This window comes from Cariama cristata, unplaced genomic scaffold (genome assembly GCF_000690535.1).
Source record: "Cariama cristata isolate BGI_N322 unplaced genomic scaffold, ASM69053v1 scaffold20395, whole genome shotgun sequence".
NCBI lineage: Eukaryota > Metazoa > Chordata > Aves > Cariamiformes > Cariamidae > Cariama > Cariama cristata.
The window spans coordinates 25,001-43,849 of NW_009616033.1; the positions used below are offsets into that span (position 1 = coordinate 25,001).

The 18,849-nt window shown below is 36.7% G+C and overlaps 1 protein-coding gene across 1 annotated transcript; it reads right to left on the reverse strand.

The window, feature by feature from the left end:
- Positions 1 to 4,635: 4,635 nt before the first annotated feature.
- MAP3K19 (mitogen-activated protein kinase kinase kinase 19) lies at positions 4,636 to 15,497 on the reverse strand. Its single transcript, XM_009700043.1, has 8 exons — positions 15,461 to 15,497; positions 14,827 to 14,911; positions 13,769 to 14,010; positions 13,080 to 13,123; positions 8,421 to 10,874; positions 7,060 to 7,209; positions 6,146 to 6,843; positions 4,636 to 4,702 (listed from the first exon to the last, which is right to left on the reverse strand). The coding sequence occupies exons 1-8, from the start codon at positions 15,495 to 15,497 to the stop codon at positions 4,636 to 4,638; spliced, it is 3,777 nt and encodes a 1,258-aa protein (XP_009698345.1).
- Positions 15,498 to 18,849: the final 3,352 nt, after the last annotated feature.

Consider the following 18,849-nt stretch of genomic DNA (forward strand, 5'->3'; position numbering starts at 1 on the left):
AGATTCTTTCGTATGTTGAATCTTAATCTGTTCCTAATGGTGGGAGTGCTGAAGTAATGTATCTCACTGTGACCTGGTATTTGCATAAAATGGCAGTTCTGTATATTCTTTTGGCTAACTGTAAATATAAATGTTTCATATTAGCATAGATGAATTTTTGACGTACAGCTGTTTGTGTCAGATTAGAAAAAACCTTTATTTCTAAGAACTTGTAAAAAAAAAAAGTATTTTCAATAAAATTCCCTACCTCGCCTCTATTGTGCAGAAATTATCCCATTTTCCTAAGTTTAAACTCCATTTCTAAACACAAAGAAGATCCCTTTTCAGTTATTGGCAAAATACTGCCCTTTTCCATCAAATCAGTCAAATAGTGCAATGCTTGTAAGTCTGAAGTCTAATTTGTTTCCTCTGCTTCCTTGACATTATGGTGATCAGGTATTTGATACCTGAAAAGCAAATTCCAGAAATTTTATGCTGTGTTAAGCTGCTCCCTCTCTCTACCCTGGGGTCGAGAGCCTGTACCCTGTAATTTTATTGTATAGTGGCTGGCCATCCTTGACGATTTTTTTTTAATTGGTTTTTAGAGGGGGAGGGGAGGTGGCAAGGGGGTGGGTGACAAGAGCATACCAAGGATCTTTGTAAGACCTTAGGGGGAAAGGTTCCCAACCCTTGTTTTGCAGTGAAGGGGAATGAGCAAATGCTTGCTTTGCTTTAATTGGGATGTAAATGCACATTCCCATAATCGGTTTAAAAATAAATGTCTTAAAATACTTAGAACTTATGCCAAACTGAACTAGCTAATTAATTTCTCCTTTTTCTGAAATACTTAACTCCTTAACACCTTTAAAAATATATATATATAATGAATGCCAGGAATGTTCTCTCACATTGCTACTGGGAATGACTGTTGCTCTGGCTTCTCCTGAAGTGGATATAGCAAACCCAAATCAAATTTTTAACTTTAAAAGTTTCGCTACTTGGGTTTGATTCCTCTATATTCCTGCACTTCCGATGACACTGGTTTTCTTACCACAGTTCAGAGATTGTGTTCTTTGACAACACTTGTAAAATTCACTTTCTGAAGCTGTCTTGTGGTGCAGGTTCCTGTGGGAAGTGGAAAGCAGGGGAGAAAAGGCACTCTGACTCTTGTACTGGAAGCCCTTCCTCAGGAGAACCCTTGTTCTTTTTTATTTGTTTATGTGTGAGAACCAGAGTTTTGATAGGAGGGATGTAGAAAATGGCATCAGTTTCTGCTGAACTGTGTGAAAAAGCACTGATTTTGAACCCAGATAATCTCAAAATACTCCGGGTTTTCTCATCTCGATGTCTGCTTCCTTGAGCAGAAAAGCTGATTCATGTATTTTGGGATGCAAATTTTTACATCGTACTGCTGTTTGTAGTTTTAAGTCCAGTGTAAAATAGCTGGGTTGGCATGCCCAAGAACCCTCCCTTTTCCTGAGATTTAAGCAATAGCTCAGAGCTTTAAGTAAATATTACTGCATAAAAGAAATGGTAGGTATTCCCTACAAGGATAAAAGGACAGTGTATTTTCAGGTTTCGAAATTTAAGCTGCAAATCTTGAGGAAACTCAGCATCACAGTAAAGTGGCTGTACCTACTGCTTGGCAGCCTGCAGACCTTGTAACCAGTTCTTTGCTGTTTTTAGAAGTGAAGGCTGTACTCTTTAAAAAACAGGCTTGCCCTGCTCAAATACTATAAATAATTAAGCAAGCGTGACCCTCCTCACTGAACCACTTTTCATGGAAAATAAAGGGGTTTAAAGTTTCTCCCCCTTTCCCCTTATTGCCAGGTATCAATTATCTGGATTTTGATGTGAAAATCTGATCTCAAGTAAGAAATATGCAAAGTGAGACTTGTTTATAGAACGTGCCACTAGACTGGACTCGGCTGAGCGCCCCACGGCACCCTAAACCAACGTACTTCATGGTTTAGCAGCGCTGGGCACAGGGCTGGGGTGCAATCCCATCTCCCCTGTTTGCCAGCATGCTTAAGCTGAAATACCTTTGTTGCAAGTGCTGGCCTTAACCAACCACCTCCTTCTCTAAGGCTGGTTAAACAAAGGCAAAAATGTGCTTTCACATTTTGATTAAAAGCTCAGGTTAAAGTTTTGAAACCTTTAAGTTGGAGACTAATTTTAGTGTAATTAGCTGGATTAAACATTACATTTAAATTGCAAATAACTGCTAACCTTAATATTGGAGAACTCGAGACTTTACCAAAAGACGTTAGTTTTGCTTCTAAGACACATGCAAAAGGAGGGGGTTTTGCAATTAAAAAACTTTTTTTAATTAACTGTATATCCTAGAGCATTCCCATTCTTTCCCTGCTTATGACCATCATCTCAGCTTCATTTCACGCTAAATAGAAACTCATATTTACTTTGCAGCTTTGTTGGAGACACTCCCTTAATCTGAGAAGAATTAAAATACATCATGGAATTACATACATCCCACTTGAGTTCATATGCCAGGGCTCCTACCTTTATTCTGCAAGGTACTTTAATGTGAAGATACTCACATGAGGATACTTTAACGTGACGTTGCCATGGATTTTTGGCATGAGGACCAACTAGTATTCCTCAAAATGGGACTGTTAACTGTTTGAACTTTGAAGATTACTGTGATGTTAGGATTCCTCTTATACTGGCATCGTGTTCTGTCATTGTTATGTGACATTATACCTACAGAAACTATTAATAAAGAATTTTGCTAGAGGTACTGATTTCTCTTTGCTTTTATAAAGTTTAGACCAAGTCTCTGAAGTCAGGCAGCTGGAAGAAAATAAAGTTTGAAAGCTATTTAAGTAACTAAAGTGTTTAGCACTCGGGGGAAAGTTGATTTGATATAAAACTTAGAACTTACTTCTTTCCCTTTTGTCAAACGCTAATTTGCGATTTGCGTTACTGCTGGCACTGAAGTCAGGCTCTTGAATTCTCGAGAGCTCAGCCCTTAACAGCTGTAGAGCTGCCTTCTACTGCATCTCTTCCTGGAGCCCAGGTGCTCACAAAGGCATAAGGTTCACTGCAGTTTGATGCGGTGAAACCATTTTTTGGCTTCTACAGTGTCTCAATCCCCTGAAATTTTAAATTTGAAAAAAACTCAGGAAGAAGCCTTATTAGAAAGAGGACAATCTGAATACTAATACCTGATATGTTGTTTGTTTGTTTTATTAATACATAATAATGTTCTTTAAATATTTCTTAATTTTGTGTAGTTAGGGGCTACTTATACTAACTAAAAATTTTTTTTTGCAGTGCAGATGGAGACTGTTACCTGTCATCTAATTACATAGTGCTCACTCAAGTGTTTCTCAAAACAGTTCAAGTTTCAAAAATCAAATTTGCCGTTGTATTTCAGATGAAGGCTATTGAAAAATAGCATTGGAGTGCCCAGTGATTCAAACAGCATTTTACAGCCTTTGCAAACAAGAGACAGGTAATGCTCCTATGCTTTGGCTGCTCTGTATCGGCAAGCAGAAGGGTGAGAATTACATCACTCGGAACACAGAAAAGATGCCACTCCATAACAAAAGAATAGGTTCAGAGGGAATTGTATCGATAGGTATCAGTACCTGATGGGGTAAGGAAGACAAAGCCAGACTCTTCAGTGTTACCAGTGACAGGACAAGAGGCAGTGGGCACAACTTGATCTACAGTCTGGTCAAACACAAAACCATTTTCACTGTGAGGGTGGCTGAAGACTGGAACATGTTGCCTAGAGAGGCTGTGAAGTCTCCATCCTTGGTCACGCTCAAAGCCAACAGGACAAGGGCTTGAGCAACCCCACTCTGAGCAGTGGGGGACTGGATGACAGCATCTCCAGGGGCCCCTTCCAACCTCAACCATTCTCTGACCTGACACCGTCCATGAAATTCACTGCTTCCTTGAGAAAAGACAGTCAGATTCATAATTCTAGCCAGACTAGGAAATTATCTTGATGTAAGCTTAATAAAGATGGACATGCGTACACCTGGGTAATCTCTTGTCATTATCACTACAGCATCTCGTAGTGATACAGTCCCTCTGTAACAAAGGACTGATGTATGTATGCAAAAACTAGGTGCGGGTTTGTTTTTTTTTTCATCAGCTAAAAGTTAAAGGGCCCATCTAGCTAAATATAATCTTCAGTACGTTTTATGCCGATATAGTTATATGGTTTGGGGTTCCTATGGGATCATCACAGGCACACTTAATGACTCATCTGCAAGTTTGAGTAGAGCTTCCTGCAGCGCTTTCACAGAGCTTTCAGCATCTGCAAAGCTTTCTGCCAACAGCATACTTTTCATAGGTTGTTACAGACAAATTGGCATTCCAACGTACCTTGCCTGTCACATACTGGTGATGGTGATGGGTGGGTTTTTCTCTTAAAGTCTCTCCAAATACAACAAAAAGTGGCCCTGTGTTCACAGTGAAGGAATGCCTACTCCAATGAGCACAGATATTGCAAAGAAATGTTCCTTTAATCATACCGCTGTCTAATAATAGACTCCTCGTACGCAATTGCTCTCTAGTAATTTCTGCTGTCACTTTTAAGTCCGGTTCCTTCTGACCTTTTTTCACAAGTGGAAATTGTTTATATGGAAAATGTATACTTATTTGGCAAGAGTTTTGAAAAATTCACTGTCTTCCTTTCACAAAGGGGTGGTCCAGCAACTGCAGAGCAGAAGGGCGTTCATGTTGATCTCTGCATTGAGGGTTTGAAAAATCAGTACATAAAATGAACATGCATGCCTGTGATATAACTGTTTGTAAAATCTAAATGCAAACTTAGCCTTTTTTTTTTCCTCATTTCTCCAATCATTAGTAATTTTTAGGTTTTTTTTTATAAAGCTGGTAGAAAGGAAGGCAGGATTTATGGGAAGAGACTGCTGGAATATATAAAACTGAAATATTTTATTATTACAGAAATCATTCTTTGTTCTTCTAAATTCCTTGCAAAACTTTGAATAATTCTGCTCATGTGGCTGTTTCAGGTGCACCAAAAATGTATTTAAGGAGGGTGACAATTACTTGTTTGTGTCAATCAGGCTGTTCTGTCATCTCCACTGTCACACATGTTAAGGAGCCCGTAAGGAATTACAGTACTGTAATTACAATGTTGGCTTGCCAGAGACAAGGCCTTTGGGCTTTTCCAATCCTTAATTTGGAGAAAGAAACAGGGGAAGGAGTAAAGGACACTGATTTCTTAAATAATAAATTAATGGGGAAGACGGGTTAAGGGAGGTGTTTATATTTAGGACACCATTAAAACTTTGCTGCCACAGGTGCATCCTGACTTTTGAAAAAGTAAATACTTCATTTGAAAAGGTAAATGCTTTGTATCTGTATGTTTTCTTCTACTTAACAATTCCTTCTACCTTTTAAACATTGTTCTCTCTGAATCAAAGTGTATATGATGTCGTGATATACAGTCCACAGTTTTTTTGGTTATTGTTATATGGTCCAAAGGAACTGTAATCATACCATAACAATCCCAACAAGGGATTAGAAATCAGGTTTCCTGCCTCCAAGATCACTGCCATACCCACTAAATAACATTCTTCTCTCTAGATACGTAAAAGGCTGCTATTAATTTTATACAGACTACTTGTAGAGGTCAGGAACTTAGCTTGTGAAACTGACAGTCCATTTAAACATCTGGGACAAAGCTGATATTTAAAACAAAACAAACACCATGAAAATAATTCTTATAATGGGTCAATGCTAGTGTTTGGGTTGGTTCTTTTTTTACATATAGACAATTATATGTTTCAAATAAGTATGTATTTCCTGGACTGGCAGTGATAATAGATTTTTCTACTGCAGAAGGTAAGAATTAAGTGGAAGCTCCTCAAAACAACTTGCCTGACATAGGCCAGACTCAGTCAATGCAAAAATTACAGGGAAAGCAAGTGAGTATAAGACCTACAAAAAGAGAATTTGGGGGGGGGGGTTATACCGTTACAGACAGTAAAGCTCTTTTATGTATACCATTATTTAAAGGCTTTACTGAAATTTTGAAAAACCTATGCATTTACAATACAATCATCTGTACCATGTAAGACGTAACCTAAGCTCCCATCAACAATCTCTACGATACAAACTATCTGCATTTTTCCTTTGATTTTTCCGTTAGAAATCTACATACCTGGTTAAACATGCACGCACAAAATCCACTGCAGTGCCGGAGAATCGATCAGGTAGGGAAGGCATCAGTCCTCTGTGGGCCCCAATGTAGAACATGGCTGCTATCCTATCCATGGAAGCCAGTGGCGGGGTTCCTGTTGCCATCTCAAATATGGTGCAGCCAACGCTCCAGATGTCTGATTTTCTTCCATATCCAGATTCATTTATAACTTCTGGTGCCATCCAGTATGGAGTCCCATGCACAGACTTGAGCATCTCACTCTGTGTGCCACTGAGGCTTACCCAAGCTAAACGCCTGGCACAGCCAAAGTCAATTAGCTTTACTATGCCGTTTGGCATAAGCATAACATTATTGCCTTTGATATCTCTATGTACCACACAATTGTCATGTAAATATGCAACTCCTTGTAGAATTTGTTTTGTGTACTTACAAAGGACGATTTCTGGCAACGGACCAAAACGATTAATAATACTAGAAATCGAGCCACCGGGAACAAACTCCATGAAAATGCTTAAAATGTTGTCTTCCAGACAAGTTCCTAAATAAGTTACAATATTGACGTGCTTCAATGTCTTCAAAAGATCAACTTCCTCGTGAAACTTCTGATACTCCTTTTCTGTAGTGAACTGATCCGACGTATCCAAAACAACCTGTTTTACAGCTATTAATTGTCCCTGGCTTGTCAGACCGCAGTATACCTACAACGAAACTAGCATTTATTAAAACTAAACATGAAATAAAACTGAGTATTTACTTATTTTAAATAGTATCTTTGTGTTTATCATGTTTGATGTCTCATTATAAAATCCAAAATATTTAAGTAACTTGTTGAATAGGACACCGGCCAGTTATAAGGTAAGATACAGCTCAAAGATAACCAGCGCATCTCTTAAAATATTCAGATATTAACTTACCGTGCCATAGGCTCCCTTTCCAAGGACTTCACCTCTTGTCCACATGATAGGATCTTTGTTAGTTAAACTGCTTCCTGGTAATTTAGTAGATTCCTCAAAGTTTAGCAGGTCACTTCCTTCATTTGATGCCAAAAAGGCTTTACTGTAACTCTGCTTGAAAGGTGATGGTCAGTGTGGGGAGAAAGCAGGGAGGAAAAGAAAGGCTTATCCTTACATTTTTTATAGGAAGTAATTTTTACCTGGCATGACTCTTCTATAGACTCTTCTATATATATCTCCACACATATACTCATTGCCCACCTAATCAATCAATTGCTATACTAAGTAAGACTATGTAAATATTTTCAAGTATATATATCACAACAGTGCACAACCAGAAGATTATAGAATGACGTCTTTTTCCATTGACAGGCAGACAGACAGAAGGAACACTTAAAAGAACAGGATATACATCTGCTTACTTTTTTTTTTGTCATGTGAGTATAGTTTGCTAAGCTGAAGGGTGAATATGACTATCGCCTTGCTCTAGGTAACATATGCAACCCAAGGCTGATGAAAGCAATTTGGACATGATTTCATAGGAAGAAGAGACTGCTTCAGAAAGATGGTAATAATTACTCCATCTAGCCATGGATCTCCCTAGGATAAGTAAGAATGGAGGTATAATTGGCACCTGTGTCTGTGGAAGCATAAGGAAATGTATCAACATTTAGTGAAAGAAATTTCCGTATAAATTTGTAATTTAAATAGGCAAAAACCTAACAGGGCCAAGGAGAAGCAGCACTGGTAGATAGGCATCTTAGTAGGTGAAGGTTCATAACTGACTTGGGGGCCAGAACCTAAGCCTCCAAGCTTGGAGTTTTGATTAAACATTACTTAAACAGCCTTAACTCTGTTTGATAAGTCAGTACTTGTAGTTCATACCTAGAAAAGTAGCTGGTTGCACTCAGAGATTCAAGGAAATTGCCCTTTTGGATATACAAGAACCATTTGTAGTGTCTTTTCATATTACTTAGGTGTCAAGATCTCAAGAGCTTTTGCCTTGCCCCAGCACCTTTTTACACACGCTTTTCAGTTAAAATAGCCTCTCCTTTTTATTCACTACAATTTCTCAATTTATCTTGACCCATCATATAAGCCTTGATAGCTATGCCTGTCATGCCTTAGTACCATTTGGCTTGTGTCCTGACACACAGCCTCTAACATGGGTATTCTCAACTGAGCACTGGAAGAATCAGCGGGCAAGTGGCCCAAGGAAAAGAGACTTGAGCATTAATGAGCACATATCTCCCATCTTTCATCCAAACTTGTGTTGAAGCACCACTCAAAGGAGCTAGCAAGTTACAAGAAATTACTTTTACCTTCTCTAGAGCACTATTTACTATTGCTCCATCTCCATTCATCATATTTTCTTCTTCTTTAGTATGTGCATTTTGCATTTTAGAACCTGTATTTTTTGTTCTTGAAGAGTTGATGTCTTTTTCTTCAAGAATTAGCAATTCTTCAGCCAGACAACAAAGCAACTCATCAGTCATATCTTTATTATCAGCGTAGGACAAATGACTTCTCTGGAAACTGGGGCTTGTAACATTTTTTGTCTGAATCACTGAAGGCTGAGTCAATTCATTTGCCAAACCACTGTTTTGAGGTGTGTATGCCCAACTCTGATTTAATTTTTTTGTAGGGGATTGACATTCCAGCCTGTCTGAAAAGGGCAATGCTTCACATTTATTTATAGACTTGAAGGAGGCCTGGTCTGATTCCAGGCCTTTGCAGCCATCCATATCCACCCTGCACTGAGGCACACAAGTGTTCTGGTCTGTTGTTAGTAGACTGCTACTTAGAGCAACATATTCTCTGTAGTCTTCATTACTGAGGTGAAGAAGATTCTGGCGACAGGTAGCAGCTCTCTGATGGTTGGATATGTCCTGACCATCTAAAGACTGCTCCAAAGAAACTTCTTTAATAGTTGATAAGTTTGAATTTGAAAAAGTTTTATTTTGCTTAGTTGGTTGTGGAAGCTCTTCTAAAAATGTAAGCTGATGATCTGTGTCTTCACGAAACAATGTCATGCTCCTTGAAGTGTTTATTTGAAAACTGGAATCAGAAGTTATTACATTATCTTGCTCTGTGTTGCTGCCACTCAACTCGGTACTCCCGTTCTTTGAAATTAAACCTTTCTGCTTTTGTTTAGTGCCAGGTATAGTCTTCTTTGGCTTAGAATACGTTCTTTTTTGAGCATTTCTTACTCGGCTGCTCTCTCTCCCTTTACTGCAGGTAGATCTGCAGGTGCTAGCAGTGCATCTCCCGGATGGAGCAGAACAAACATCTCTATAAAATCTGTTCTTATGTTGATCAAGCTCCCGCATGTGGGAATAGACAGGAGTTCCAAACATTTCATAAATACCTGGGCCTTTGTCATTTGAGTTTATTTTCTTGAACATGTCACTGTATTTCAGATCTACAAAATCTGAGGCAGACTGTGCATGTGGTAGAGGAAGTGGAGTAACAGGTTTCTTTAAGATAACTGAATTTTTGCAACTGCAGGAGAAACTTTGCTTTTTAAGTTTCTGAGCACTCTGAGCAAAATGGTCTTTGTCTGCCTGGGGGGCTTTTTTTTGACGCTTCAGCAAAGTCTCAGATTCCACGTGTGGCAGTTCCAAAGATGGAAAAATCTGGCCTTTGGCATTACATTTTTTGGAAATCTCATCAGAAACAATTAAGTCATCAGATATCTTTATCTTGCTACTCATTTTAGATTTTGATGAATATTTATTTCTATTCATCTTTATTTTACTTTTGTCACTTTCTTTGTGAGCAAGAAAGTTGAAGCTCTGAGTAACATGAGGAGGCAGGCTACGAATGACACTCTTTTTTGCGGCAGGTTGTTTAGCAACGTGTGGTTCCCTAGCTGGTTCTTGTTCGGAGAATGTAACGTTAACAACAGGTACAATCTCACTTTGGTCTTTTGAAGTTGCTTCTGACATTGCTTCTTTTGCCATTTCAAATTCAGAAACACAAACATTATTTTCTCTCAGTTTTCCAGGCAGGTCTTGCACTTCTACTCTGGGAATTACTGCAGCTACAGAATTATCTTCTAAGGCATGGTAGGCCTCTATCGCTTCATTTTTACAGGAAGAATCTAAATCATGACTGTCAAGCACAAAGTTTGCACTCTCAGCATCTTCATGTGGTCTATAATCCAGTATCGTCTCTGTAGCATTTCTTTCTTCTAGGCCAATCCTACAGCAATTCTCTGCTCTTCTTTCCTTATTGCCAGCTGTCGAGGCATCTCTGTTGCTTGACATTGTAAAGGTCTGAGCTGTAAATATTCCACAGTTTATCAGAGTGTTACTTGAGCTCAGGTAGGGGTGATTATCATCATACAAACTGACCTGGGTCATAAGATCTATGTTCTTACAAGCCACTGAAAACTGGTACTTCATCTGGTCATTCTTTTCAGTTTGGGTAGCTACATCAGCTTCCCTCCATTTTAAACCGCTTTGACTTTCTTCTTTCTTGTTGCTAGGGTACTTACAATAGTTATTTGTGCTGAAGTAGTACAGGTCTTTCACTGGAGTGAACTTATCAGAAACAGTAGCCACAATCAGGTCTGATGACATCTCAGTGTGCCTTTTTAATAGATTGTCTAACTGACACTGATAAAATTTAGTAACCGGTTTTACAGGCTGAAGAACAAAGTTCATAATATTCAAAATATTTCTGATGTCGGTGCTTTCATTGACAATATTATCCTCTAGAGGAGCAAGATGAATTGTTCTTACAGGCTGCAATGTCACTGGTGGCAAATGAAACTGTAATTTCCATAAAAACCATTAATAACGTGCTACACAACAGATACAGGTAAAATCTAATCACTAAGAACCAATAGACCAAGAAAAAAATCAGAAAAGGATTATTCTTTTGTATATTCCCATATTTAACTTCATACAAAGCATAATATCAAAGCCCTGAAAAAATACATTAATTTTCTCACATCCATACATGAATTTTCTCACATCCAGAATTATTTCTAGGTATTTCATAGTACAAAAAGTGGAATGCCTTGCTGTAAGGCACAAACCATTCTCCATGATTTAAAAATAATAAGCTTTGTCCACACATACAAATCACCTTGTCAGTTATTAACTATGTCTTATGCCACATAGCATGTTTGCTACAGGAATTCAAAGGCCGGTCAGTGGCTTCATGTGCCAAAGTTTGTTTCTTGCTGTGCGGTCTCACTGAATGAGAGAGCCACTCTTACGCTGACATTTAAAGTCTTTTTATGTGAGCCTCCAAAGTGTGCTGACACCAGTAACTATATTGCCAATGGAACTAGATCTCATGTAAGCAATTTTTAAAAAGCAAAAGCTAGACTATTATAACAGAATGCTATTTTATCCATGAAGAAAACAATTCTTACAAATTATTTATAGGTTTTAAAAGACATTATAAATCTAAACCTACCGATCTTCCATATGTTTAGTGTAGTCTTACAAAATTCCATTAACCATGTTATGCAGGCCATAGATCTAGCTCAGAGAGGTTTTAAGTACATTGGAAGATAGCACAGTCCACGCTTCACTTTCGGTGAAGTTAAATGGATAGCTACCCAAAGGCCATTTTTAAATAGCAGCTAACACTGAAGTCTGGTGTGTGGGGGATGTACTTTATTATTCCTCCCTTCTTCCTTCCCATTAGTTGAAAGGTACTGTGTATCTTTGAGAGAATACAGATGTGAGAATTTGAGTACTTTGTTGTGATTATTCAGATGAACAGTGAAAATAATTTTCTGAAAATAATATTTCTGTTCTTTATAGGAAATGGAGAAAAAATAAGCTTGAATATACTGCATATTATTATGCAAATGAATGCAATAGAAATAATCACACAGTCATATGCTCTGAGTACTCATTTGCATGTCTATATTCAACATCAGTTTGTAATCTGCAGGAAATTTTTGATTGCATTCCAAGGGCAAACTGAGATTTGAATGTGCCTGGAAAAGCAATGCGTGCTGGTTTGAAATTTACAGTTCTGAAGGCTTTGTCTAGTCTGCATGGCATTAATATGAATGCTCAGTTTATCCCAAACAATGTGCCTCTAGAAATCATCAGAGCCTAAGACATGAAATAAAGCTGTATTAAATCACACCGAGGTCAGCTAAATTATTTTTCTTAAACATTTCCCTCCATATCAAACGTTTTTTCCACAGCCCTTTTTATGATCTTATGTCAGAACTCTTGCTATTACTTCTGTACTTTTCTTTACTTTTTTTCCTGTGAACGCTGTTGTATTCTGTAGTGGGTTCATAAAGTATACAGCTGATTCAATGAGTCAAGTCTTTTGTACAAAGGGCTATTAATTAATATCCATAAAGACCAAATTATCTTTTTTCTAAATACAGTATATTTGATCTTTTGTAACTTTCAAGGCTCATGTGGTGTGAAACACTGATACATGTAAAATTACTAGCTTGTTTGGAAATAAAAAGGTTTTGTTAGGAATCCTATTTACACTTAGCACAAAATTTCATGCCAAATATGTTTCATCCTACGACCTTATTTTTCACTTGTTAACACAAAAAATTTCAGCAATCATCTGATATCAAGATCATTCTTCAATTTGGCTTCAATTCTAAATTATCACTCAATACAAGAAAATTGTTCTTTTAAATTTGGCAAAACAAGACATCTAACATGTTCAACATATAGGATGCACACATTTTAAATTAACTTACATATTTCTATTTTAAAAGATTTTATACCTTTTTGAACTTCCAAACCCTTACTCCCAAAAATCCTTGATGTAACACCTTACTGACAAATTGTTGATATACGTCTGAAGATTTGCTGACACATATATGTATGCATAAAATATATGTAAAAATATTTCATGTTAATCCAAAAACCTGAAGTCTAAGCAAACTACCTACACTTCTGTGTTTCTATTTTTAAGGTTTTGAAAGCATATAACACTTTCAATGGTGTTCAGTTTTATACATAATACCATCTTACCTCAGATCTCTTGTTCCTTGTTCTTAGCATTGTTACATTTATCCCTTAAAAATCAAAACAAATGAAATGTTAATTTCTTAAACAGACTACAATTTTCATTTATAAATTAATTTCTAACTAGGGGTCTGGGGACCAAGAATCTGTCCAATGTGTGGTTGCAGGACTATGCTATAAATCTGCTGTGCATAAAAAAAGTTGTAAGCTGAAACTTAATTGTGATACTGAACTTTACAATTCTATTTTCTGTAGAAAACAGATATGAAAATTTTAAAACACTTTGACTCTAATAATTTAAACAAATATTTCTCCTCAATTTCAGATTTTTGCTGACTTCAATATGTGGCTAATTGATATTGCCAGTATGAGTAAAAAAGTGAAAGAGATGCTATCGTGGCCCCACTCCAGCTACAGAGAATTACACTTTACATTTTGTGGGCTTAGTTTCGTTATAAAGAGTAACAGGAATGGTGAAGTCTGTCGTTGCTTCTCTTTATCTCCTTCCTTCTGCAAATACACACACACACATTTAAAGAAGAGGGTCAACACGGCTGAAGTCTACTTTATGTGAAGAAGTCAAACAGACATAAAGACAAAGTTTAAAGAAAGAGGACTTCTAAGGTTTTGCCATCTAATTTGATAAGCAATATAGAACTTTGTTTAAAAGTTGTGACTTTTAAAATTGAACTTACTTTGTTGTATTTGTGCTTTTATTATCTGAAAAGCATCTAAATCCATAAATGATTTTGAAATGCTAGATTCTGGGCATGAGGCCTGTAGCAGAAAGCTGAAGTCAAAGCCACGCCCTACGTTCTCTTTCTTCAGGAAGAAAGGTACAGAAGTGTGACGTCTCATCTGTAACGCCAGCTGATTTTTACTTGGAAAACATTCCACTTGTTGATCTGACCACGGTCTGGATGTTGGAGCTATTCGGCTAAAAGGCAAAACCAAAAAAACCAAAATACAGTGTGAAAATAAGTGGAAGGAGCCTACTCAGTTCAAATAATCATATGACTGGAGAACAATGTGAACAAGAAGTTTTTAAGATCCAAGAATGCCAAAGTATGTTTTCTTTCATCTTCCAGCTGGGAAGTTGTGCCTCTCCCTGGAATCATTTGATTGCAATGCCAGAGATGAACTACAAGTGAGAATGAACGACAAACAATGTAAACCAAGCAACAATACGAATGGAGAAACATATTGTCCACCTTCCCTTTCTTGACAAAACCTGATTGCTTCCAGTACGTATTTTTTATGAATCATCAGGAAAGCTGTGTCAGAAGAATTCTGAAGACCAGATGTGCCTTTTTTATTTATAAAAATATGCTATGGCCTGTCTGAAAGAAAAGAGGCTATGTTGACATGCCTCAGATTTCATTCTTCAGAACCAGGTGGTAGAAAAATCCAAATATGGAAAAAGATAAATACTGTAAGCAAAAAGACGTACAAAAATATTGTCTGAGTTAATCTTAAAGCTGTATGCAAAATAATTGTCTGGTTTTAGTAAGTCAAATGCTGATGTAAAACCATATACCATGTGTTTTTTCATATTGTACAAAATAATTTGTTCATCTAGCACAATATCCAGCAATGACCGATAACTGACGTTGGGAAGACAGAAACATTACACAACATATACAGCCGTATATAACATCTGGCACTAAGGAAATCTTTTCTTACTCATAGACTACTCCCTGCTTTGTCTCCATTTTGCATACCCAACTGCAAATTAAATATTAATACTACTTACCTCTTTTTTCCTTGGGCTTTGCATGACTGATGCATTTCTTTCATTATCTTATCTGCATTCTGAAGATCAACACCACTTGCATAACCTGCAACAATACATTAGTATTTGCATAAAAGCAGTATAATTCACTGACCAGTAACACAACGCAAATGTAGTTATTTTGGACATTAAAATACTATTATAAAGAAACACAGGAAGTAAGTATCAGAAAAAATCCAGCATGTTTCATTTGACTAAGATACCTATACATACTTCCTGCTATAATTTTGGGAAATGTGAATGTATAAATCCAAATTATTTTTAGTTATTTAGGTAAGTGTATTAATTTAACGTACCATAAAAGCAAAGAACATGTAAAAAAAATTCTAGTTACAGCTATTTCAGTAGAACAGAAATATAAGAAAACATTGACAGAAACTCTACAAAAGTAAAGCATTTAAAAATAGGAAAGCTATTAAAACCAAAACAAATCTCAGGGCTTTTCAAAGTTGGAAAATAACTCTGAGTTGGATTTCAAATTTTTGTTGTGGTTGCTTGATTTTGACAAGTAGCCAGATTTCAAGTTAACATTGTCCCTTCCCTTCTTCAGATCCCGTGTATTACACTTTATACATATAAACTTTGGTTAGACTACCTTCTTTGCTTCTCTTATTTTGTCGGTTGTCAGACATACTGTCCTTAGACGTATTAAGGTCCGGAAACCTGAAAAAATGTTTTGTTAATTGATTTCCAGTTCACATGTACAAAGCAGTACTTTATATTTCACTATTCCAGAGGCATAAGTAAGACAAAAGCAACATTTTGAAAGTACTTGAAATTATTAGAAATGTTATAATTTAACTTAACATCCAATGCCCTGTCCTGTGAATACACAGAACCAAACAATCCAGACATAGTTTTTATCACTAAAAACTCAATATATGCTATGTTAAATAAGACATGAAAGCTGTCAGTATTATTTTGCTGATATCATCCTTACTGTTGGACCAGAAAGTCAACACTTCACATTTGGGAGATAATCGCATTTTTAACATATTACTGAGAAACCAAATCTGAATTAAATGTATATCTTTTTCTACTTGGTGAAAACTATCTCTCAGCAAAAGAAGTTCAACATCCAAAACTTTCTGAGCACAGAATAGCTTGTACACTACAGTCTCAACAAATCTCTTTGATAGCTTATTCCAAAGAAACATGAAGTCAACTGGAATCTTTCTATAAATTTCAGTGAAGTATGTAATTTACTTTGTAAATAGTTTTTAGGTATCTTGAGAAGTCATTGTCCCATAATACAGTCTAGTTTTAAACATATGTTCAAAACTTAGTTGAGCATTTTTCTCTACCAAGCCAGTGCATCCAGACCGATTTGACTGAAAACATTAACAAAAATCTCATTGACATCAACAAGGTACAAATTTCATGCTTTGTCTCAGACCTATCATAAATTCATAAATACATGAATGACAATGTATTATCTCTGAATATTTACAAAGGTAAATTTTAAGTGTTAAAAAATTGTACACATTATAAAAAATAACTAGTCATTATATTATTGCCTTTTCTGTTGCCGTTGAATTTCTGTGCCCTGTGTCAGGCATCTGACGGAATCTGATAAAACCAAGAGTCACTAGCTGAGACAGAGTTAGCCCACTAACTTAGTAGTAGTAAACTTTTGTTTTTCACTTAAAACTATTGTACTGACAGAAACAGTATCTTAACCATGAGAGCACCTTTCTGTGAGCATCTCAGTACCTCTGTATGTTTAGAAAAACTTATTATTCAAATTGTACTAAATTTATAAAACAAAACCACCTTGAAGCTTACATTAAATTAGTATTGCAAACATTAGATATTTTATCTCCTGGTTGTTGACAGACATAACAGCAGCTCAAGGAAATGAATAACAGAGTTATCCGTGTACCATCTGTGGTCTGGCACTGTAAACTGCTGGCCTTCTATGCGGATATATGACCTCTCTACACCTACGTGAGAGGCTTAAAAGAGATTTCCATCAGGATTCACAAATAATGCTTTGATATCTTTAGAGATCAGTTTTCCAACCTTGAATCATTCCATATAGAGCTTACCTTATCAATATATAAATGCTTGTATATTCAAAGTTATGCTTTTACAGTATTTCTAAATTCAGGCAGAAACAGAAGTAAGAATAATGTTCATTGTGAGTACTCGTGCCTTGTATTTTCAGTTTAACATAATAGGATTTTCAAGGAGATCTACAACCCCACAATAGCGAAGTCAAACAATAAATATTTGAAAAAGCTGATCTCAGGAAATTAAAACAGCAAGTACTTTCTCTCTTTGTACATTTATTTTCTATACCTTATGTTAACAATTGTACACAGAAGTAACATTAGGTGGCTAAGTGCTTGTCCAAACTGACAGCAAAGTCATAGTCTGTGAGGCAGGTTGTATGAAAGCAGTTTAGTCGCAGTGGAATTTAATACTACAGTTCTTGCAGAAAAGAACATGCTTGAGGAAACTCAGACATCTGGTAGCCCTGTTACTGACTTCAGTGGGACCAAGATTTCACAGCAGTTCAGATCTTAAAGCATACACCTATAAAGCAGAATATGTAGATTCTTTTCTCACACCTAGCGCGGATGCTTGCATCATCTCACAAAGCTATCTAAGTTCTATAAATCTTTTTTAACATAGGCAGAAAACATGCTAATTATCTAAAAGGGTAAAGTTTTTGAATATACTAATTTAGTAGGGAATACTTATTTTTGAGATTGTTTTCAGAAATAAAACACAGTATGTATTTTGAATTAATTATACTGCTCATTTAAAACTTTCTATCTACTGACTCTGTATTCCTAACAGTAGCTGATCTAAAAGGTGTTCCTTTCCAAAGAAAATGGTATCTTTTGGTAAAAAAATTAAAGCTGATAGTTGTTGAAAAACACTGAAAAGATTCAAATAGATTAAGGACCCACACACACACACTTTTAATTTTAAATGCCACCATTGAGATTTTAAGTTTTGATGTTGTTTCATGACTTTTACCTGCTATGCTGTATCATCTCTAAGGCATCACTGAATTCCCACAGTGGGAACAAGCTGTCCCCAAACATTGGTATTTCCAAAGATGCTTTTATTAGCCTTTACCCTTAATTAGAAGATGGTAATGAACCTTTCCCACAACTAATCAGCAACAGCTGTGGGAAAGGAGCTAGCTATCACCCTCCTGGTTAAAACAGCTATGTGGGGGTAATAGTGATCCTGTTCACAGTTAACCCTACTCCTGTATATGGTGAATAAGCATACTGGGAGCCGTTTCACGATTATGAAAACATCAACCCTCTTTTCTAAGATTAACAATACCATAAGATGGTAGTGACATAACACAGAACAATCACAAATTGCAGAGCCTTAAAGAAGAAACATGAGAAGATGAAGTCAAAGGATTTGAAGATTTGAAATTTTAAACAGCTAATTCTTAAAATAAAATTAATCTCAATAATTTTGAAGGATTTGGGGCTTTTTCTGAAAAACATAATGAACTTCTGTTTCTCAAGTGACAAGAACACATAATGTAATTAAAGACAGCGAATTGAAATGAATGAAAGAAAATAGCCATGAATGTTAGTTAATATCTGCACTAAAAATGTTTCCCAATGTTCTTATTATTTAATAAATAACCTATAGTTTAAAAAAACCGTAAGATATTGTACATAAAATTGTGGGATTCACAGGGAGTGTTGCCAGCGACCTTGAGGGAAACAGTCTGAGAAAGCCAGTACTGAAGCAAGCGCAGTGAGGGAGCTGAAGATAAAAATGTTGTGAAGCCCCGCTGGGAGACCCACACCAGAAGACGCGTGGCTTCATTAACAGCACCAATTAAAAGCTGAGCCGCGGCGCGTGGACAGCAGGGGTTAACCAATCCGTGAGCAAACTAGCGCGCGTGGACAATGCGTGGCACCAATCGGAAGCTGAGGAAGGGCAATCAGTATCGTAGGGGCTGCGGCGTTTTATTAAAGTTGGCTTTCTTCTGGCCGTATC

What these genes read in the sequence shown, in the direction of transcription:
- MAP3K19 (XM_009700043.1), bottom strand. Translation starts at nt 15,497, where the DNA reads ATGTCTGACAACCGACAAAATAAGAGAAGCAAAGAAG. An exon ending in CAAGGAACAAGAGATCTGAG is followed by an intron (nt 10,875 to 13,079) that starts GTAAGATGGTAT and finishes TGGAAATTACAG; the next exon opens with TTTCATTTGCCACCAGTGAC. An exon ending in TAAATAGTGCTCTAGAGAAG is followed by an intron (nt 7,210 to 8,420) that starts GTAAAAGTAATT and finishes CCTTTCAAGCAG; the next exon opens with AGTTACAGTAAAGCCTTTTT.